The sequence below is a fragment of the Chlorocebus sabaeus genome, chromosome 10 (assembly GCF_047675955.1).
Source record: "Chlorocebus sabaeus isolate Y175 chromosome 10, mChlSab1.0.hap1, whole genome shotgun sequence".
In the NCBI taxonomy this organism is placed as follows: domain Eukaryota; kingdom Metazoa; phylum Chordata; class Mammalia; order Primates; family Cercopithecidae; genus Chlorocebus; species Chlorocebus sabaeus.
The window spans coordinates 51,976,205-51,999,288 of record NC_132913.1 but is presented as its reverse complement, the minus strand read 5'-3'; the positions used below and the strand labels follow the sequence as shown (position 1 = coordinate 51,999,288).

Here is a 23,084-nt window from a genome sequence, read left to right as displayed (position 1 = left end):
ACCCAGGCTGGAGTGCAATGGCACGATCTCAACTCACTGCAACCTCTGCCTCTGGGATACAAGTGATTCTCCTGCCTCAGCCTCCCGAGTAGCTGGGATTACAGGCGCATGCCGCCACGCCTGGCTAATTTTTTTTTTTATTTTTAGTAGAGACGGGCTTTCACTACATTGGCCAGCTGGTCTCGAAATCTTTACCTCAGGTGGTCTGCCCGCCTTGGCCTTCCAAAGTGCTGGGATTACAGGTGTGAGCCACCTAAACAACTCTTCTAAATAGTTATTTATTCATTTATGCATTCATTCATTCATTCATTCATTCATTCATTCATTCTTGGTAAAGGGAAAGAGCAAAGATGACATGGCCATTGGTCAGGAGGCACTGACCCCTGCTGAGGGAGGATGTCTTAGGGTCTGCTGACAGTCATGGGCTAGGAGTGTGAGCCGTAGCTGTTTCTGGTAGGTGACCTTGAAGGACCTTTCCTCAGGTAGACATACAGATTTTTGCAGTATTCCTCACTGAAACACTGCCGTTATAAAGAGGTAGATTTAATCAAGCTAGATGCTACTGTACAAATAATGTTTCCTTTTTCATCCCTTCCTTTTAATTTCTCCAGGTGTTTCTTTAAAAGTTAGTTTTTAACTCTGTTACTTATGAGTCCTCTACATTACAGTTAGTTGTTTGCGTGGCAGTCTCCCATTCTAGCCCAAGTTTCTTGAGAAAGGCCATATTTTATTTTTCTTTATGTATCTATCCCATAGCCCAGCTTCTGCGTGTGGCAGATGCTTCTTAAACGTTTTTAAGGAATGACTATTATGTTCCATTTGGGTACATCCTGTGTTTGACATAAAGTTCAGTGTCTTCCTAAAGTTTGCTACAGATCTCTAAATGTAGGATTCTATTTGGTCATTTTGTTTTCCAGAGTCCCTGTGAAGCAGGAAGAGTGAGGGCAGACTCACTGCAGCTCAGCAGCACATCTGCAGGGAATTCATCTTTGAGAAGGACAAAGCGAAAAGCACCTTCCCCACCCTCCAAAATACCCCTGCATCAAAGTGATGAAAATAGTTGCGTGACTGGTAATGTGGTTTTTTCATTAACATTACATTTGTATTGTGTTTTGTTTAATACGGACAGTAGGAAAGATATGGGTTTGTAAGTTATGCTTTTTAAATAATAATACTTAGGCTTTTAAAATACATCTTGATTAGTCTCACTTAACTGCCTTTTAAAAATCTGAAGCATCACCAAATAAAGTATCAAAATTATACAGCTCCATTATCCTGAGGTGAACATGTCATAATTCGTGAATATATTCAGAAAGATACTGCCATTTCAGGATTAGCTGTATGTAGAAAAGGGAGTCTAAGTGGATTTTAGTGTTTTACAACTAGATAGTAAAATGACTTCTAGCAAGGCTCACTGCTTTCTGAACAATATAAAAATAACTAAGTTAAACTGTTAAGGAATTGTTTTATTTGTGAATATGACTTTATAAGTAGTGTTGCTTCTTTCCTTTAGCCTTACAGCCAGTAGATGGAGTTCCTCCAGACAGTGCTTCAGAAGCAAACTCTCCTGAGGAGCTATCCAGCCCAGGTATGATGCCCTTATTCCACATGGTGTAATTACTGAAAAAGGACTTCTACGATAATTGAGAAATGAATCCATTTGCGATGCTTTATACATGAAAGAGATACAGATTCTTTGGCCTCATTTCCCAAATTCTGTTATTATGAAATGAATTCTTGCCCCCACCCCTCTGCCCCTCAACTCAATTAGAGTATGAAGCTGGCAGAGATCACAATTTCAGTTCTGGAATTGTCCTTGAGTAGTTTCTCTATGTAGTCTCCTGCTTTCCCTTATGCAATATCAGGTTAACATTTATTAACTCCTTCCCAAGGGTAATGACACACCATAATTAGGAATGTACCTTGGCGTGTGCAGAAGAAAACTTACAGGAAAGTGTAAGCACAATTTTTTTATGCAACTGTTCTAGGTATGAACTCAACATACAAGTTACCCTACTCTAATGGTAAAAATTTGTTACCATGAAAATGTTTTCTGTTGCAGTATATGGCTCTCCTCGTGCATTCTTCCCAAACAAAATTCCATTACAAGTTGTATAATTTATTCTAATACTTTTCTAGTATTTTTAATAATATCTACTTAGTAGCTTTTATAAGAAGTAAGATAACAATGTTTTAATCTTTACAGTTACTGTAAGACATCAATGAATGTGATAGACTAGTAATGTCATACCAAAAATAGAATATGATTATACTAGGACTTTATCATGGGGATAATTTTGTAAGTATAAAAAATGCTTAATATAACTCACCTGATTTTTGTAATTTATATTCTAAATACAGGAAACATTTAGGAGCAACACTCTTGAATCTTGAATCTTTAAGTGGTATTTAAGAATTTGGAATTTTAACATATATATGTAAGAATTCTTCACTCCTCTGTGATTTTAAATCTTACTCTCAGATAACTAGTAATGATTTTTCTCAGCTTTTACTCAGAATAATATAAATGGCCCCATTTTTTTTCCACAAAGAAAATGTATTGAATAATAACAATTAAAACTGTTGAGTGAAATTAGAAGTCACTGAAGCATTATAAAAAGGAGTGCATGCTGTTCAAACTTTGCTTCATATTTGTTTTTCTTCATTTTTTTCCCCTTTTACCTCTTGTTTAATGCATCGATAATTGTGAGCTAACAAATCTGATTTCTTCCAAAATGCTTCTTGGTCTCTGCTTGCCTTAACTCTGTTGTCTAAGTGCCATTTCTACAGATTCTACTTCTTTGGCAGAAACCTCCTTTGGCCCTGGGCTCTCCAGTCAGGAGCAGTGCACTGCGCCCAAGCTGATGGAGGAAACCTCTGTCTTTGAGTGCCCTGAAACACCTGAGGCAGCCATAACATCATTGACATGTAGGTGGTCAGGCCTTTCCTTGCTGGTGCTTTGTGTCAGGCAGATTAAGATATCATCAGTTGTAAATTTGATTAGCTGTTGAAACCTTGTGTGAACATATTTTATAAAGAAAGAGAAGTTTCCCCCTTTTCACTTGAAGTTTTATCTGGGTTTAGACTTTGTTGTTTTTCCCAACCACACAGATGAATACAACAGAGTGGATTAGTTAAATAAAATCAGTGGTTCTGAAGAATTTTAGCTTCTCTTCTATTTGGCTTACATATACTGAGGGGTCACTTTGAACACACAGTTGAGGCTGGGCTTGGTGGCTCACACTTACAATCCCAGCTACTCATGAGCCTGAGGTGGGAGGATCGCTTGAGCCCTGAATTTTGAGACGGCAGTGAGCTATGATCATGCCACTGCACTCCAGCCTGGGTGACAAAGCAAGACCTTATAATAAAAATTTAAAAACACATTAGTATCTAAACCATCATGGCCTTTCATTTTTCTCAATACAGTTTTTTCAAATTATATAAATACATTCTTAACACATAGATAAAATATCGTAGACACATTATATTATACATTGGCATCATAATGACTATTTCATGTCATAATAAAGCATCATTTGCCAAAATATGTACATTTGAAAATTCACTTAAACCTAAATTTTTAAATATTTTTTATTGAGTAATCTATTTTTATTAATGATAAAAATACCATTAAAATTTCCCATGTTTATTTCTCAAAGAGCACAAATAGCACACTTTTCTGTCTACATACTTAGAGATAAAATTTTAAAAGTATATTTTAAGTACTTTATTGAATTATGTTAAAAATTAAATTTTCTGAATGTACTGATTACTATAATTGGATGCTATACCACCTACCCACCCCACCCCCACGACCACGCCCCCAGCCTTGGGATAAAATTAAATTTCATTCAGATACTATGGTGTACATGGAAATGTTTAATTGTATTTAGCAAAAATCCAGAACCTCACTCTTTGGCTTCCATTTACTTCCACGGCTAATCTTGACAATGAACATTAACTGCTCGGGGTGCCTCCTTCTCTTTTACCCTGCTGGCTTGGTGTTGGTGATAAAATACATTTTTTTATATAATGAAATGTTAACCACAGCTATTGAAAATGTTTATGTATACACATATATATTAATATGGATAATATTTAATATATTGTAAGTGGAGAAAAAAGCTAGGTGGCTACAGTATGCTTCCATTTATATTAAATAAACTAACAAAGGGAAACATGTGAGTATAGTTATCAGCCTATGTATGTATATTACACTTTCTCAGGACATACAGGAAAAATGGTTAAAGTAAGTTGCCTCTGAGAATCAAACTGGATAGGAATAAAACTTAATTTTCATTGTCTGATACTTGCTCTGTTTGTATTTTTAAAAATTAAGCATCTAGGTCAGTGGCTTTTAACTCAGGTTGCATAGTAGAATCATCTAAATAGTTTTAAAAGTCCCTTGCCCCACCCATCAGAGATTCTGATTTTGTGGAGTAGGGTGTGAGCCTCAGTATTTTTAAAGGGGACTCAGGTAATTCTCGAGTTTAGTTGGTATTAATAACTATTGAGTCAAATTTTATGAGTGCCCTTGTAGACAATACAAAAATCTCATGTGCTTTTCGTTTTCACTTTTAAAATTATTAATTTGCCTTTAATTTGCACTATTGAGTTGTTGGATGAGTATAAAAAACATTCAATTGAAAGATATTTCTTAAATGAAATATTTAACTTGAAGTTTATGAGATTAAATAACCTCTTGTCTCTACCATGAATGAAACCTAGAGTGATAGCAAATTGTTTTGAGAATTATGAGTCTGAGATAATCTGGTTTTATGTTAACGTGACTACTCACCAGGAGAAAGAACTTCACTGTTATTTTTGAAGCAGAACTTAAAAGAGTCCAACTAATTATTATTTTTCAAAATTCCTTCCTTGCCAGAATTGCATAGGATGAATGAGGCAAATTAATATTTAGGATTATATCTGCATTTCTTTGTAGCTGGAATAAGCTCTGATTATAGCCTTGAAGAGATAGATGAAAAGGAAGAACTGAGTGAAGTACCTAAAGTTGAAGCTGAAAATATTTCTCCGAAGTCACAAGATATTCCTTTTGTATCTACTGATATAATAAATACACTGAAAAATGATCCCGACTCAGCCCTTGGCAATGATAGTGGAGAGTTCTCACAAAACTCCATGGAAGAAAAACAAGAAACTAGAAGCACAGATGGACAGTAAGTAGTCTCTGTGCTGGGGTGTTGGTGGCAGTTTGTTTAATTAATATTAGTGTTCTGAAATATAGATCTGAAATTTTAAACATAAATATAGTCAGCCCTTTGGTTTTGACTTTATCCCTTTTACCATTATTATAAGAATGTTTATTAATGAAGTACTTATTTGCATGTAATTATGTTCAAAGAAAATCAAATGTGACAGTTCTAATATCCCTGTGTCAGATAAGCCATGAGAAATAGTTAATTTGTGTGATTCAAAAATGAAAGTTTTTCTTTGTGTGTGTATTTTGCCTGTTACCTATGTGACCTAAATGTAATATTTAATTTTCAATTTTTACCAACTATTCCTGGAGGATTTTCACCGGTATGTGAAAACAATTCTGCATATTAGAGTATGATGTTAAATCATGAGTATTATCTTTGCAGTCAACTTTATGAAACAGAGAATGTATTTTCCACTTGATTCTAGAAATGGACAGCTATAGTCTAGTCCATTTAGGTTTGAAATGCAACAACATGAATAAAGATGAAATCAGCCAAGCAAAATAAACCATATATGTCAGAGGTTTACTATAATTTGCATGCGATTGTCTCCTTATTAAACTGTTCTATCACCAAAGGGAAAAAAACATCAGTGAGGTCAATCTACATTCTGATTTATATAGTTGACCTTGCCAGATGCAAAACTAAAATGTTTCATTTAATTTCCTTTTTCTTTAAAAGGCAAATAACTGATAATAACCAAATAAAGCCACTGTTTTGGAAAACTGTCTATTTTACCAAGCTTCTTTCTTTTTAATGGGACCACCATATGAAAGCTAATGTGTCATAGCAGCATTTCTTCTCAGTTATATTTTTTCTCTGCTTTAAATTTCTGCGGTTTGGCAGAAATAAATGATTGTTTTAGTCCATCTGTCTTTGGAAATTATTGCCTGTTTTCTCATTGTGCTTGCGTGTGTGTGTGTGTGTGTGTGTGTGTGTGTGTGTGTGTGTTTCAATAGTATCAACATATAACATACAATGTTATATCTTCCAGAGAACCACACAGTGAGGTATATGATACAAGCAATGAAAAGAAGGTAGTTGACAGTATAAGAAACTTGAAGTCGTTGGGCCAAAACCAAGAGAATGGTGAGTTATATAAATTAATAGCCAGCATTTTATTTTATTATATGCCAAGGACAATTCTTAACACTTTATATGTATTAACTCATTTAATCTCCTGTAACTCACTTAATACCTACCTCATTTACGGATATTATGGGTACTATTATTTTTATTCCCATTTCGTGTGCCACAGAGGTATTGAATAACTCACCTTAGGTCTCACAACTACTATGGTAATGGTGAACCTAGGATTTAAACTGGGGCAATATTGCTCTCGAGTGTGCCCTTAACTACCATGTGTACTACTTTTGTTGTTAAAACATAGAAATTATCTAATTTAGACTTTGGATCTTAAAAATGTTTCCTCTGTGTATCTAGCTGTGATCTGTTTCTCTTTTTTTCCATCTAACTTCCTTGAATGAAACTTTTCTTCCTGATTTTTCAAGGCCCAAATCATCTAATAATATAACCTTATTTACCACTGTTTCCCAGTTCCCATCCTCAAATCAACACAACTTATTTTTTCTCATGATGTCATTTGCTCATTTCTATATCATAAGGCATATATTCATGTTGTCTTTGCCTGAAAAACAATTTTTCATCTATTTTACCCATTCAATTTTTATCCAAATCATATTTCATTTCTTTTACTTGATTATTAGGAGCTTTGTGGTTCTATATTTACGATTCCTCAACTGAATTGGGTAGTCTTGGATTGGAGAAATTACATTTGATATTTTTGCACTACTCACGGCACCTAGCAGAATACTGAGATACTCATAAAGTATGTACTTAGTATTGAATTTCAGAAAAACAATCCTACGCAAATAGAAAATTCAAGGAATACACAATGGTGTTTTAAGGGGTTAGGAAGGAAGTGGCTTATGAATTCTCATAGTTCAATCTATTATGTTAATATAGAAAACTAGGTTAAGAGATTTAGAAAACATAGGGATATAGTATTCATATTTGAATAAGACATAGATAATCACAATGTCATATTTATATATATATAATTATATATATATAATTTTATGTATGTGTTCATTAACTTGAATAAATATGCTACTGATTCATTTTCTCCCACATTCAATACCATTGTGAGATACCATACTGAGAAGGTCTGAAAGCAAATAAGTTTTTCATTCTTTTCCACTTGAGTCAGTTTTTCACAGCATGTAACTATGATGGCAGTAGCATTCCTATTGAGAAATTATGATTTACAAGCTGCTTCTTTCTCTTTAAAACAATAGTCAAGTTGAATCATTTTTGTTAAGATTTTTGTTGTCAAGTTAGTGCCAGAGTCACAAGTACATTTACGTGGTATTTTGATTTGCACATGTTTTATTTTGCTATGACCTTTGTCAACTCTAGTTCTTTTTTAAAGTAAATAATGTCTATTATTCTTTAAGTACTTTTATTCTGTTTTCCTTTTTACCTACCCTTATCTAAATCACCTTCTTGTAAGTTTGTCAATGTCAGCGTCACTTTTGAGTAGAGGGTCACTATAGTATAAAAGATACCTCCTCCCTCTACTGGCCATCCTTGGAAAATGATCTAGCCATTCATAAACACTTGGTTAACATCATTGTCAGTTGTAGATGAGGATGGATTCTGGGTTTCCAGGACTGCCAATCACTGGAAGTAATCATGAAATGTTGAGAAGAAATTCAGAGTTAGACAATGGTAAAGTAGGAGTAACCTACCAAAAATATGAAAAACAGAAACTTATAATTCTAAAACCAATACATTAGGGTTTTTAAAAGGGGATTCAATGTAAAATATATGTTTACATTGGTTTACTTTCTTTGGGAAAATGTTTCTGTTGTGTGAACTGGGAAATACATATATTCAGTGGAAAATTAGAAATAAGAAAAAAAGAAGGAAATAAATTTAGATTCATTTCCTGCTGCCAGAGGGTCTTAAATTTTTCCATGCTGATAACAATGTTCAAAATAGTGTTTTTCATATGAACATTGAAAAATACTTATGAATCAAGTAAATTGAGAGCAGAGGCAGAAATATGCCTCTTCTATGGTTCCTAAGAGCATGGGTCCTTAATTTTGTAAATCAAAATAGTTAATAATCATTAGTCACTGAGAAAAGAATTCACCTAAGTATATAATATGTATTCTGATACTCAGTTGCATTTTATCTGGGAAGAATAAAAATGAGTTCCATTTTAAAATTACATGTTTAATATAGGAATCTTGCAACACAATATGTAATATTGACTGCCACAACCAAATAACTGTGCAATCAGGCAGAGTTTAAAAACGTGAAGATTAAAAAAAAAATTGTTTGTATACAAATTTGCCTAACATGATATTTTTCTGCTTGCATATCTTTTTTCTTTTTCTTTTTTTAAGAGAGAAACTATATAATATAGCTCATTACATTTTAGGCAATGTACTTCATCTCATCCTTATAAGTAAAAGTGGGTAATGATGAAACTATAGAGAAATACTTGGCATACTTTCACAGTTTGACCCCCAAAGCTCACATTTAGCTTGTGCTGTGCAAACTATTGCCATATGTGAAAAGGCCACTAGGGTTTTGAAGATAAGCACAGTGATCGCGCAGGAAGCATGATTCTTCAGGGCATTTAAATAGAGGAGCAGAGGAATGACTTAATTCAGTACTAGGCACATGGTACAGACCCCAAAGCCTGTTTCCTTCCACATGCCTCCTGCCAGTGCTTTGCCATCATGTTGTTGACTGGAAGCTGTTGCTCTGTTAACCTAGAGACTGGGAAATGGTTTTTGTTTTCAGGAGGTCTGAATTAGAATCAAGAGGAAAAGTAGTGCAAAGGAGAGGGAGGTTATTTTCTCTACTTTGATTTTGACTCTGACTCTAGAATTAGGATGCCTATTTCCAACAGAGAAAAATCAAAACCAATATGACTGATTTCATGCATTGAAATCACCGATGTTATAACTAAAAATAAAGTCCTCTAACAGCCTTCTGCAAAGATACCTAATTACAAGACAATGAACTGAGATTCTGTTCTTTTTTTCTTTTGAGAGGGAGTCTCACTCTCTCGCCAGGCTGGAGTGCAGTGGCGCGACCTCAGCTCTCTGCAACCTCCACCTCCCGGGTTCAAGCGCTTCTCCTGCCTCAGCCTCCTGAGTAGCTGGGACTACAGGCGTGCGCCCCCGCACATGGCTAATTTTTGTATTTTTAGTAGAGACCGGGTTTCACCATGTTGGCCAGGATGGTCTCGATCTACTGACCTCATGACCCGCCCGCCTAGGCCTCCCAAAGTGCTGGGATTACAGGCATGAGCCACCACGCCTGGCCTGAGATTCTGTTTTTACTGTAAATCTTAATGTTTTCTGTTAAGGCCGTCATTAAAACTGACTGCATTTCCTGAGATTCCTTTCCTTTTAATGTTAGGTATGAAAATATAAATATGCTAGGGGCTATAGAAGAGACAGTCAAAATAGAGGGAAAATACAGTTTTTGAATTTGTCAGTTTCATTTTTTGTCATTATGAACAATGGCTGAATAACATCTAAAAAGTAAAAACTTATTTTTACTTACCTTCTATGGAGTGTTTATTGTGGTCAATATACTAATGAGCATGCTATCTAAATGATACACATATAATATACATATTTTCACCTTTTTTTGTCTGAGCAAACTGAGGCTCAAAGGGGTTAATTAAAATGTTGTGGCCACACTAGTTAAGCCAGGGGTTAAGCCAGGGATTCCAAACTTCAGTCTGTATGAATCCAAAGCCCATACTGTTTTCTCTATATGCTACTACCTACCTTTATATAGTCAGTGAGTTGAAAATTATCTGTCGAATTCAAACCAAACTATTTCAGGTGGGAGAAAGTAGGCATTAAAAACTTGAGGTTTTCTATTTTTTCATATATTTAACTTGATGATTTTTTTTCTCTCAATAGTACAAAATGAAATAATTGTCTTTCCAAAGAACACAGAAGACAATATGAAAAATGGAGTGAAGGAAACAGAAATCGATGTAGGAGGCGTTGCCAAAAATAATGACATTGATATGGAAGTTGAGAGACCATCAAACTCTCAGGCACATGAAACTGATACTGCTATAAGTTACAAGGAAAACCATCTAGCAGCTTCATCAGTACCAGATCAAAAACTGAATCAACCTAGTGCAGAAAAGACAAAAATGCAAGATGCAGCAATTCAGACAACCCCTTCTTGTAACAGTTTTGATGGGAAACACCAAGATCATAATTTGTCTGACTCCAAAGTTGAAGAAAGTGTGCAAACTTCAAATAACAACATATCAACTCAACACTCATCCTTAAGTTCACAAGATTCTGTAGATACCTCAAGGGAATTCAGGAGTCAAGGCACCCTAATTATACATTCAGAAGATCCGCTTACCCTAAAAGATCCAATTTGTGCACATGGTAATGATGATCTTTTGCCTCCTATAGATAGAATTGATAAAAATTCAACTGCTTCTTACCTAAAGAATTATCCACTTTATAGACAGGACTACAATCCCAAGCCAAAACCTTCAAATGAAATTACACGAGAGTATATACCCAAAATTGGAATGACTACTTATAAAATAGTGCCTCCCAAATCCTTGGAAATACTGACAGACTGGCAGTCAGAAACCACAGGGTATAAAGATGATCAGGACATACATGCTTTAGGGAAAAAGCACACTCATGAGAATGTGAAAGAAACTGCCATCCAAACAGAAGATTCGGCTATTTCTGAAAGCCCAAAAGGTCCACTGCCAGACCTTAAACCGAAGCTGAACCTGAGAACAGAGCATCAAGTGCACAGTTCTGTGAGCCCACCTGATGGAGCCATGGTTAGTCCTCTGAAACCTGCTCCCAAAATGACAAGAGACACTGGCACAGTTCCTTTTGCACCAAATTTGGAAGACATAAACAATATTTTGGAATCAAAATTTAAATCTCGGGCTTCTAATCCCCAGGCCAAACCCAGTTCTTTTTTTTTACAGATGCAGAAGAGAGTATCGGGTCACTATGTGACATCTGCAGCTGCCAAGAGTGTCCATGCTGCCCCTAATCCTGCTCCAAAAGAACTGACAAATCGAGAGGCAGAAAGGGATATGCTGCCTTCTCCAGAGCAGACTCTTTCTCCCTTAAATAAAACGCCTCACTCTGTTCCACAACCCCTTGTTGAAAAAACTGATGATGATGTCATCGGTCAGAAGCCTGCTGAAGCCTCTCCTCCTCCCATAGCTCCGAAACCTGCGGCAATTCCTGCTCGTCAGGTATCCACACAAAATCTGAAGACTCTGAAAACTTTTGGTGCCCCACGACCATACTCCAGTTCTGGTCCTTCACCGTTTGCTCTCGCTGTAGTGAAAAGGTCACAGTCTTTCAGTAAAGAGCGCACCAAGTCATCTAGTGCTGGGGCATCGGTCCAACCTCCAGCCAACACAGAGGAAGGGAAGACTCATTCTGTAAATACATTTGTGGACATCCCACAACTTGGTGTGTCTGATAAGGTAACTATAGACTTTTTAAAAATAAGTATTCAAATTTAGTGACATGGTTTAATGGGGATTAACAAGCATGTTGATATGTTTGTGTGCTACTTTACTCTGAACTCATATTAATCTGAAATTAATCTATTGTAGTGAAGAGAGTGGTAATACATAAAATCTGATTATTTGCTTACAATTATAACTTACATAACTTGTTTAGGTATTGCTGTAAGGTCATCATTATATAATTGTGTCATTAGCAAAGGGTTTAAAGTTTCTTTGCTCATATCGTTTGTATGGTATATTTACTAGTTTATAGTTCTATTTTCCTGTGTTATCTTAATTTGTTTTTAACTTGTCTAAATCTTCTGGTTTATTCTCCAATTTTACATTACTGTGTAATAGCAAAGGAAATAGTCTTAATGAAATGGAAAAATAACAGTTATCAGAGACTAGACAAAATAACTGAGCATCTCTCAGCTATGTGATTTCCTCATATACACTCAACTTCAGCTTGCATATATTGTGCATTTTCACATATAAATAAATTGAAAGCAGAGTTTTAAAATGTAATTTTCTTAATTCCCCATTTTGTTAAGTCAGTGTCAGCTTTCAACTACAATATGTATGTTGACCAAACTGTTATCTAACCACCATCTAACCTTAAATATTTACCAAAAAGGAGTGTTGTTGACTTAGTGTTTGGTCAACCAAGTGTTGTATTTTGCTAGCTTCAGATAATAGAGTCAAAGGAGAAGATGAAATTCACAGCACGATTTATGATAATCCTCATGCAATTTTAAAGAAATGCTTTGTGTACTCTTACTCTGATAGTGTTTAAAGAATACATTCATATTTGTGTGACAGTTCCAGAAGTATTTAATATTACTTTTTCAAACATTCCTAGAGCAAAAGAATGTTAACCATATTGCCAAGTAAATGTTTTTCCATAGTTGTATAGCAATATCTTAAATAATATTTTTTCATGTATTTTACATTTATATTTATTACTTTGATATAGCATCAGGAATAGAAGTATGCTATAGAGATTAATTCTGTACTTGGGCACAAAGCCTGTGATTTTTCTTGGACTAGAATACCATTCCTAAACAATGGAAGCTTGGTGTAGATAATAAAGCTTTTAAGTCATTGCCTGAGCCCTCTTTGGATCATTTTTTGGTAAAGATATGTATTTGGCAGTTTGAAAAAGACATTTAAGATTACTTGATAACATATGCCAGTTACATCAGTTACTAAATATGCCTTCCTGAGAAGCGTAATTCAATTTTTGATTCTTCAGTTTGGAAGTTCCTAACTTTTATATGTTGATTCTCATGGCAAAAAATAAAACATGGTCAGCACTTAGTCCATGTGACTTCCAGAAACACAAAATAAGCTACTAAGTGTAGCCTAGTAATTAGTATTCCTTTATTAGAAGATATATTAGGTTCAACAAATATGACATAGTCTGTTTGACTCTTTTGCTCATTTTAAAATAGTAATTTCACAGCTAGTATGTTGAAACCATGAAAATGGGTCATTTTTTAGTTTGTAGTATTTTAAAAAATCTTAATTTGACTTTTCTAACCAATTCTGTGTATTGGTGAAGTCAGCAGTATTTAATTCAAGAACAATAAAATTACCACTGTATTTATGAAGCAAAGAGGTGGTACCACTTTTCTTCTTTGGCTTCCTGAGTTCAAGATAAAGTAGTGCCCTCATCTTCCAGCTTAGCTCTGGCAGCAGAGATAATTCAGTGGGTGAGGAAACAGAGCTGTGTCTGCAATACCAGTGTGGCAAATGGTGATTGTTAAAGAACTATGGATGATGAAAATGTTTTGCAAAAAATGGCCCATTCTTTTCTTGGCATTCATATAAATATTTCACATTTATTTTTGTAGGAAAATAACTCTGCGCATAATGAACAGAATTCCCAAATACCAACTCCAACTGATTGCCCATCATTCACTCTTATGAGACAAAGTTCTTTAACATTCCAAAGCTCTGACCCAGAACAGATGCGACAGAGTTTGCTGACTGCAATCCGTTCAGGAGAGGCTGCTGCCAAATTGAAAAGGGTAAGTCTTCTTTATCAGATGGGTGACAGTGGGTTTATTGTCACCATTGTCAAACTAATACTTAGGGTAAAAATTTTCTAGCATGTAAATCTAAATAGCGCTCCCTAAGTTACTCTTTTATGTCTTTGAAGTATAAGCTGAAAGAGTTCCAGAGTCTTACATGTACTTGAAAAATATGTCAGGTCTATTTTCCACAATATGGGCCAGGTGCAGAACTTGAATTTTGTTCATTCTTATGTAACTATATAGAGAATGCCCTGGACTCTTATTTTAAGAGATTATGCTAGCACCTCAAGAAAGACTCTTTGGAAAATACCTCCCTGTTCCAAAAAAGGTAAATTAGTGATAGGAACCTACAAGTTTGTAGTCATAGCTCTTGCCATGATTAGTCACTACCATATGTGAGGCTTAGGGAAGAGTTTTATAGGTTAAACCAAAAAAAGTACAGAATATCTAGAGAATGTAGATGATAAGTAATGCAGAAATTCAATTCTTAGTAATGTCCTGCCCAAGTTATCTAGCTCCTGCTTACTGTGGGGCAGAATAAAAAGAGGAAGTCTGCTTTTTCTCAGGAAAAACACCCAAGTGTCACAGGGAATTCTTTTCAGGTGAATTTCCTCCTTGCGTTCCCTTCATCCACTGAGAAGAAGATGTGGTGAAGCTTTGAACAAGGCATCAGCACTTAACTTAGACTCTCCAGAGGCAGTCCTCTCCCTAAACCTTCTCCCCTTAATTCTCTCCCCTTAATTCTCCTGGTTGGAAGCACCTCCGCATCTAAGACAAGGAAAGTACTTATTATTCCATTAACTCCTGAGGCATTTCATTTTGTGAATTCCTTCTGTGATCGTTTTAAAAGCCATTTAGAGAATAATAAGAGACTTGTTGAGCACAGTATTCAGCTCAACAGAAATTAAATCTGCAAAGGAACAGGAATGCTACAAAGATAGGAAAAGAAATGGGGAAAGGCTTTCTGGGCCTTTCAACCGTACAGACTTGACTGCGTAAGCCAACTTCCTCGGTGTGTATGTGAGGGGGTATGAGTGACAGCCATTCCTTCCCAGAGGATTTGGCACCCTGTCTGGGCAAACATGGAGACAAGGCAGAATACTGGCTGCTGTCAGGAGTGGAGGAAACAGGAAGGAGTAATACAGTGGATTAGATTTGAATTTTGTAAATTATTTGTAGAGTCTGATTTTAGTGCCTGACAGCATAACAATTTGGTATAGTTTTTAATATTGAAATTGGTTTTTCATCGGTCATAACAAATTTATAGTTTTAGAGAAGGATAAATGCCCATGTTAATAAATTATACATCCTCACTTATGAAAAATTTTCTCTTTCTAATCTTGTGAATTAAGGATGAGTTTCAAACCAAGCACTATTGGTTGCTCAGTTCAATAAATTTGGCAAGCATTTTTAAAGCACATAAGTAACAAATATTGTACTAGATACTGAGAACACAAAAATGAATAAAATGAAGCCTCTGTCTTCTGTGCATTCACAGCCTGGTCCTGAGATACAGTGGTATATTGGGGCCATGGGAGAACCAACTTACTACACAGAAACTGATTGCGATGCCTTTATACTAGGTCAGTGAAGATATTCATCAGTTTCAATGAACTAATTGCAGAAAACTGCATTAAGTTGGAAATGCCTTTTTGGCCAACAGAATTATACAGGCCAGCAGCTATATACTTGGTGTGTTATGGGCCCTGACTTGGCAGTCCTTTCACACAGACAACTCTCATTGCTTCTAGAATGAGCTGAATATTAATCAACATAAAAAGCGGGCACTAAATGATTATCCTATAATTGTTTCCTGTTTAAAACTAATTACTTTAGGTTCTATTGAATCTAAAATTTTCTCTCTTTCAATGGAACCTTATTGGTAGCTCTGAGTATAGTGCCAGATTCTAATTTTTTTTAAATAAAAATTCCATCTATAATCCATCTCCTTTCACTAAAAATGGACGTGGTATCTAGTAAAGTTCACAATATACAAACTTCATGACTAGTACTTTTCACTTCTAGTTACATACCCTAAAAATGTTATTGTGTACCAGGACTCTCACACATAAGAATGTTCATGGAATGTTATTTGTAAAAACTCTAAATAAATATAACCCTAATATCCAATTAGTAGAATTAATAGCAATATATTCAAATAATGGACAAAATATAGTAAAATGCAATAATGTGCACAAAAATAGATATATATGCGTAAAGTTTGACAGCATACAAAACTAATTTAGATTATTTAGTGATGCATGTATAAGCGGCAGTTATTTTTAAAAGCAAGGAAGTAATTACAAAACTTATGATAGCGCTTACTTCCAGAGGGGAATTAAAAGGGTCGGTGAAGGCTTATTGAGGTAGGCTATGCACACAATTTAAAGGGTAATCACAAAGCTAAGTAATCCACGTAAATGTTATTTATTGTAAGGCAATAAAAATATTCAATATAAGGCTAAAATCTATGATGAAGAAAATACCACAATTTTAAAAGACGATTAATAGGGAACTTGGAGGTGTTTTTTCTCTTGACATGAGTGGTGCATTGTAAGCATGTTTGTTTTTCACTGGGCTACGTATTTACATTTAGTGAATTTTTCTATATATATATTCTATTTCAAAAAATTGCAAAAGGAAGTAAAAACCGGCACAGGCAGGCTCTTAATTTCTTGTGATCTTTGCTTAAGTCCTGTGTTTCTGTTCTGTACTGAAGATTTCTTCTAGTTTCTTTTAAATTCTGACATTTCTTTTATAGAACAACAATTGTATTGCCAAATAAAATCTCTGGTGATTTTGATGGTAGGTTTAGATTGTTCATCAGAAAGTTGGCTCTGTGTTTCTCTGTATCTTGGCACCCAAATATTCAATTTAACTCCAGGTACCCACTTGTCTTATGGCTCTGGTTCATACGCAGGCAATTAACCTTCATTATAATGGTTGGTTCACAATAGAACAATTACCTAGTTGATTACTCTAGTGTAAATGTAGTCATAAATATGCCATTTTTTTTTTCATGTTTCAGAAGGAATTTTTTTGCATACCTTACCTCTACTCAACCCCCATGTAGTCACAGAGATTAGTCTTTTCTTCATGTAAAGCATTAATAAATCGAGCTCAGTATGTTATAAATTGTGTGATGTTAAGGTTTATATATGAATCAGCAAATTATTTACAAAGAACAAGACAGATTAATTCATTACCCTTGGCCTGTGTTGACATAAGAACAACTTTGGCTTTCAGTACTTGATGGTCTCTGATTTACTAAAAATCAAGTTATTACCCCATTACAAGTAAGGTCTGAAAATAGTGAATCATATTTTGATATTTATCGCTATGTATTAAGTGTTTTTCAAATGTAAGATTTATCTTTGGTTCAACAGAAGGTGGAGGGAAGGAAAAAGCTGGGTAAGTCATACAGAATCTTGCTGGCTTGTTTTGTTTATTTAATTGGTTTTTTAGATTCATATTTCCTTAGTTTAAATTTGAACAACCAGAGTTTCAGGTTGGCAGCGATTTCTACGTTTTTAAAGTAAATGTAAATGATAGAAATTTTCATAGTTACATTCCTTGTGGAAAAAAAGAAAGCTATGTGGAATTCCTAAAAATTCTTTAAACTTCAAGAGTAGACAATCAATTAGTAGATATTCACATCAGTAAATTCTTAAATTTTTTTTAAGTATCTGTATTATAAGTGTAATACGTTCCTCATTCAAAAACATTCAAGTGATACCTTCTTTTTTCTTTATGAATGTTTGTAAAAAGTTACCATATTCCATTCAAGAAATATTTATTGAGCACTACACTGTCCCAGGCACTAAAATAAATATTGATATAAAGTTGGTATAAACTGGCATTAAAATCAATAAGATCTCTGCCCTCAGAATTTATAAACTAGTATTTTAATGATGGCTTCTTTTGTTTAAAAGTTTAGTAAACAACTTTTTAAATAGTAAAGAAGATGTCATTTTTCTTCAAAAATAACCATTCTTGATAGGTTGCTCTATAAGCTTCTAGGCCACTTTTGTAATATGTAAATGTATTTAATTTACAAAATGGAATACTCTGCAAATCCATTCATAAACAAATGTCTCTTTGAAGCTTTTTCAAACTGTTAAATATATATATCTGTACTATTCTTTTTAAGATTACATAGTATTTGACTTTATGAATGTAACATAGCTTATTTGTTCCTTATTGGTGGTCGTTCAACTGGATTCTATATATGGTGCTACAATGAGCATCTTTTACTTGGAGACATTTAGAGCCATCCATATGTTTTCTAAATGCCTAAAACAAATTTTCCCCTTCACAAAGAATTATGAGAACTGCAAATTTGGCAAGAATTACAAAATAATTCTCCCGTACACAGAAACATTTGGGACCAAGGTTCCACAATGAAAGTCATTACCTCTGCAGCCAATTAAACCTACTGAGTTCCTTTCCTTATGGGGGCCCAGTGTGCAGTGGCTGCAAACAGCAGCCTCCTTGGTAGTGTATGCAACCTGTTTCTCTAAGGGACCTTGGTGATAGGCCTTTCAGATGTATGTTCACGTCTCTGACCTTGCACTACCTCAATGTAAGCTCCAAACAGGCATACGAGGTGTCTTTGGAAAGCCCCAGGGTACTGTGGCCAGGGTTCACATTGGCCAAGTTATCATGTCCATCTGCACCAAACTGCAGAACAAGGAGCATGTGATTGAGGCCCTGCACAAGGCCAAGTTCAAGTTCTCTGGCTGCCAGAAGATCCACTTCTCAAAGAAGTGAGACTTCACCAAGTTCAGTGCTGATGAATTTGAAGACATGGTGGCTGAGAAGTGGCTCATCCCAGATGGATGTGGGGTCGAGTACATTCCCAATCATGGACCTCTGGACAAGTGCCAGGCCCTGCACTCATGAGGGCTTCCACTGTGCTGACCCCTCTTAATACTCACCAATAAATTCTACCTCCTCTCCAAAAAAAAAAAAAAAAAAAAAAAAAAACGAAAGAAAGAAAGTCATTACCTGTCATTTGTTGGCTATTCTTGGAAAGAAATCTCACAGATATACTAAACAGAGTGCAGATGAGTTTTCCCTTCTGCTGGTGGCAACTCTTCTTCTTACCCATTTTCTTTTAGGTGTGTAGCGTCAATCACTCTGCTCCATCCTGGATTCATCCGACAGTCGAGAAAACTCATTAGTTTAGATGACCAATCTTTATTTAGTAAAAGGCAAAAAACGAAGCACAAGGAAGCCAAGTCCAAACTAAATTTGCCAATTTCATTTTCCTTTTAACCAATTTACTCGGTTGCTAGGAAAATCTGTGGCCATTTGTACTCTAGTTGTCTTCTTGTGAGAAGATGATAGTGTTTAGTTATGAACCTAAATTAGTAAAATTATAATCTAAACTGTCTTAAAATATCTTTATTATATTGCAGGTATGATATTTCAAAATCTAGATATTTACTATTCAGAATCCAGATGACTTTACATTTTTCAAAAGCTGGAATTCACACTATGTAGAAAATTCTTGTTTTCGTGTTTTTATTCACTTATAGTTTGTGAATAGAAGACTTTACCATAGAATTTTGAAACTTAGGAGTTTACTTACTGAGAAAAAGAACAAAACTCCCTTTCAGTCTGCAATCATTTGGCTTAACAGTCACAGATTTTACTTTTTAAATCCTTCACATGAAAACATTTTTAATACCAAGGACTCGTTTTTTTGTTTTGAATAAATAGGGGGCCATGGGGAGGGGGATTTCATGTTAATTTATGCCATCAGTACAAAACTTGTAAAATTCATTGCTTTGTGGAATTCACTTTTTCTTTCTACATTCTCAGAGGCAGTTTTGGGGAGCCAGAATTACAGAATTAATCTAGCTAAAAATGCTGTTTAACAGCTTGGCTTGCAGTCTGTTTGTGCTCTTGTCCTTTGTGTTGATTTGGTAATTTTGTACAGATTAAGATGTGTTAATGGATTATTTAACTTATTTGTTGTGAAAATAACAACTCTTTTTAAACTTTATGATAGAATGAACGTTTATTCTTGATTATAATTTATTAAATAATAAATACTTAGCATTTACAATTAAGCAGAAGTTAAAATGTGGTAACTGTTGAAAATTGAAAATTAGACAGCTGTCCCATTTTAAATTGATGGGTGCAAAGTGTGTTTCTTTCTCTTAGGTTACCATTCCATCAAATACAATATCTGTGAATGGAAGGTCAAGACTCAGCCATTCCATGTCCCCTGATGCCCAAGATGACCGTTAAATGTTACCCCGCCACGCCACTGCACTTCACTTCCACTTCAGACCAACTTCATACTAATGGAACATTTTGGCAAATGTATATTCAGATGTATACTAATATATTATCTGTTAAAATATTAGCATTTGTGCTATGGCTTTTAATGCCAGAAGAAAAGTTACCAGAATTTATAATTTATAATAATTTTTTAATCTTTTTTTTTTTTTTTGCCTTAAGAGTTGAATATGCTGCTTTAGAACTTTAAAACAAGGTGTAAATGATTTTCATTTTTTACAAATGAAAAATAATCACTTTGTATTGATTTCACTTACCAGCACATTCTCTACAATGGTAACTTAGACAAAAGTATAAGATTCATAGACTTATATTTGTATGACATACAACTAGGACAAACATAGATATGACATTTGCTGCCTCAATGTTGCAATTGGAAATATTTATAAGTTATATGAAAGCCTGTTTTGTGCTGAAAGAATAATTTAGAAAACTAGTGATATCAAATAAGTATATTCAGTTCAATAATTGTTTTCAATGATGAATCACTTAGTGTGAAAGACTTGCCTTGTGTATTCTTTGTGTAATTACAAATCACTGTCAATTTTATGGCAAGCTCATAGTATTTTAATATTTTATTAACATGGAACTCTTGTTTTTTAATCTTTAGAACTTAAATTCTACAAGAATTTAAAATATTTTCTGTATATAATTATGACATTGTCACACAGAAATTACACATTTTATGTGCCAGAAGCCTTAAAACTCTTTCTGTGAAAATGCTGATATATTGTGACAGTTATTTCACATTTGATATGTAGAGAGGAATAGGGGTTAGTTTATGTTTATATTGAAAAACTTTAAAGACTATTTGGAAGTTCCAGAAATTCTGGTTTTAATTCAAGTAAAATGATAAAATAGTATTATATAGTTCAGATGCTAATATCCTAAGTAATAATATATATTTACATTGAAGCTAAAACTGTTAAGCAAAACAATGCCAATTTGTCGGCTTACAGCTCTTCTGGAGTCTAGAGCTTGTTGGTGTTCTGTCCCTACTTTAAGAATTTAATTGCTCACTTATTCTAAAAGCTTTGTTCAAACAAGATGATATTAAATTTGTTTTCACTAAAACTACTGGGATATCTGCCTCTTGGGGATTTTTTTTTCTATTTAATAAAAGTAAGTTGTATATTTGGGGTGCTTTTTAAAAAATATAGTTTCTGTCAACCAGAATATTTATTTCCCTTACCTGATGCATACATTTCTATTAGCCAGTGAACAAACAAGAAATTCGTAAAATTTACCATTTATCAGGGATCCCTAGTGTACATTTAAGCCCTGGCATTCTGACTCCAAAATGCATGGTCTAAGCATGTAAAATGTTTAGAATAGTTCCTGATACATGGCATGGCCATCTGAAATGCTAAATGTTGCTGCTGTTTTCCTTGAATCAGATGGAGAGACCCTCATATATAGATACTTAAGTTATGTTGTTATAAGCAAGTAGAGAAGAGTGAATTTTTTAAAAAATTGTGTTGGCATAAATATCTACTAGTAAACATATAAATTTGGATCCCTAATTTAAACCGTCATATATTTGAGTTGGATTGAAGACTTAACTAAAAGATAAGCGACATGTAGGATGTTTTCAATATATTAATATATAAGAAAGTCTTAATTTATGAAGATATAAAAGTTCCTACAAGTCATGATAAGTCTACCTAATAGAAATATCAGCACATTATTCTTACAAGAGGGAATTCAAAAGGCCAACAAACATGGAAAAAAAATACCCTTCACTGATAATCAGGGAAATACAAGTTAAAAACATGGAAAGGTACCATATCAAATTAGCAAAAACATAAGTTTCAAAATAGCAAGTGTTGTCAGGAACATCAAACAGTGGGAACTCTAACTGTTGGTGGGAAAATACACTGGCTTGACTACCAGTTCTGCAATATCTAGTCAAATTAAAGATTCCCTACCATGTTACCTTAAATAAGTACTTACGCACATGCATAAGGAGACATCTACGAAAATGTTCGTGGCAGCCTTGTGTAAAACAGCAGAAAGGGGTCCTAACCCATGCTCAACTTTGATAATTCATATATTCATGTGATAGACTTCCACACAACAGTCAAAATGAACAAGTTAGAGCTACGTGTGTCAGTGTGAATACATCTCAAAAATAAGTGACGAGTGAGTGGTGGAACAAGGCGTTTTACGAAATTAGTTATATAAAGTATAAATATAAAAAAGATACTATAAATTATTGCTGTATATGTAGAAAAAAATATTTGCTGATGGTTACTTGCGGGAACCAAGAAAGATTGAATTGAGGAGATTTATAAGAGGCATCAATTGTGTTTGTAGTATTTTATAAACTGCTGTTTGAAAACAAGTGCTTATTCTAGATTCTAGTATACTTGTAGTTTATAATTAAAATAATGTTTTAAAGGTCACATAGGATTTAGGGGCTATGTATATAAACCATTAATGCATTTATGTTCTGGAAAGTTGCCTTATCTACACCATTTTAGGAGAACGTGTGCTACCATCTCAATGGGGAAAGAAATTTGTGACAAGTAGTTTTCACTCATCCTAAAATAACAGCACAAGTAAGATAAAGGAATGGTCTAGAACCAACTTTTGACTTTCATGTATAATTTTTAGCATCTAGGCATTTTGCTTTTCCTTCTTTTCCCCAATCAAGTTATTTCTTTATATAATATTATAATTCAGATTATATATATATATGATAGAGTATAAAATACATTCTTTTTCATCCCCAGCATCCCACTCCCCGCTCCAAAGATAGCTGTTAATATTTTGATATGTAGCTCTATATAGATGTATTTATTTGAAGTACATTTGTGCAGGTGTGTTGGGGGCTTGTGTGTGTGTGTGTGTGTGTGTTTCTACATGAAAGGAGTCACACTCTAATACTGTTTAACAACTTGCCTTTTATACCAGCAGTGTTTTGGAAGAGCTTTTCTT

The 23,084-nt window shown here is 34.4% G+C and overlaps 1 protein-coding gene and 1 pseudogene across 20 annotated transcripts in view; both read left to right on the top strand.

Moving 5' to 3' along the window:
* Positions 1–21,227, top strand: part of COBLL1 (cordon-bleu WH2 repeat protein like 1) — a 160,815-nt gene extending 139,588 nt beyond the window's left edge. For 16 of the 20 annotated variants that reach the window (XM_007965187.3, XM_007965186.3, XM_038001998.2 and 13 more), the window contains 8 exons: positions 918–1,071; positions 1,514–1,588; positions 2,809–2,928; positions 4,949–5,183; positions 6,220–6,314; positions 10,202–11,772; positions 13,653–13,829; positions 20,007–21,227. In XM_007965187.3, coding sequence (XP_007963378.3) covers positions 918–1,071; positions 1,514–1,588; positions 2,809–2,928; positions 4,949–5,183; positions 6,220–6,314; positions 10,202–11,772; positions 13,653–13,829; positions 20,007–20,093 — 2,514 coding nt within the window. In that variant the 3' untranslated portion in view covers positions 20,094–21,227. The remainder of the gene's footprint in view (positions 1–917; positions 1,072–1,513; positions 1,589–2,808; positions 2,929–4,948; positions 5,184–6,219; positions 6,315–10,201; positions 11,773–13,652; positions 13,830–20,006) is intronic. The other 4 variants (XM_038001999.2, XM_007965193.3, XM_007965192.3 and 1 more) reach the window with 1 other exon arrangement.
* Positions 18,252–18,373, top strand: LOC119625497 (small nucleolar RNA SNORA70; annotated as a pseudogene).
* Positions 21,228–23,084: the final 1,857 nt, after the last annotated feature.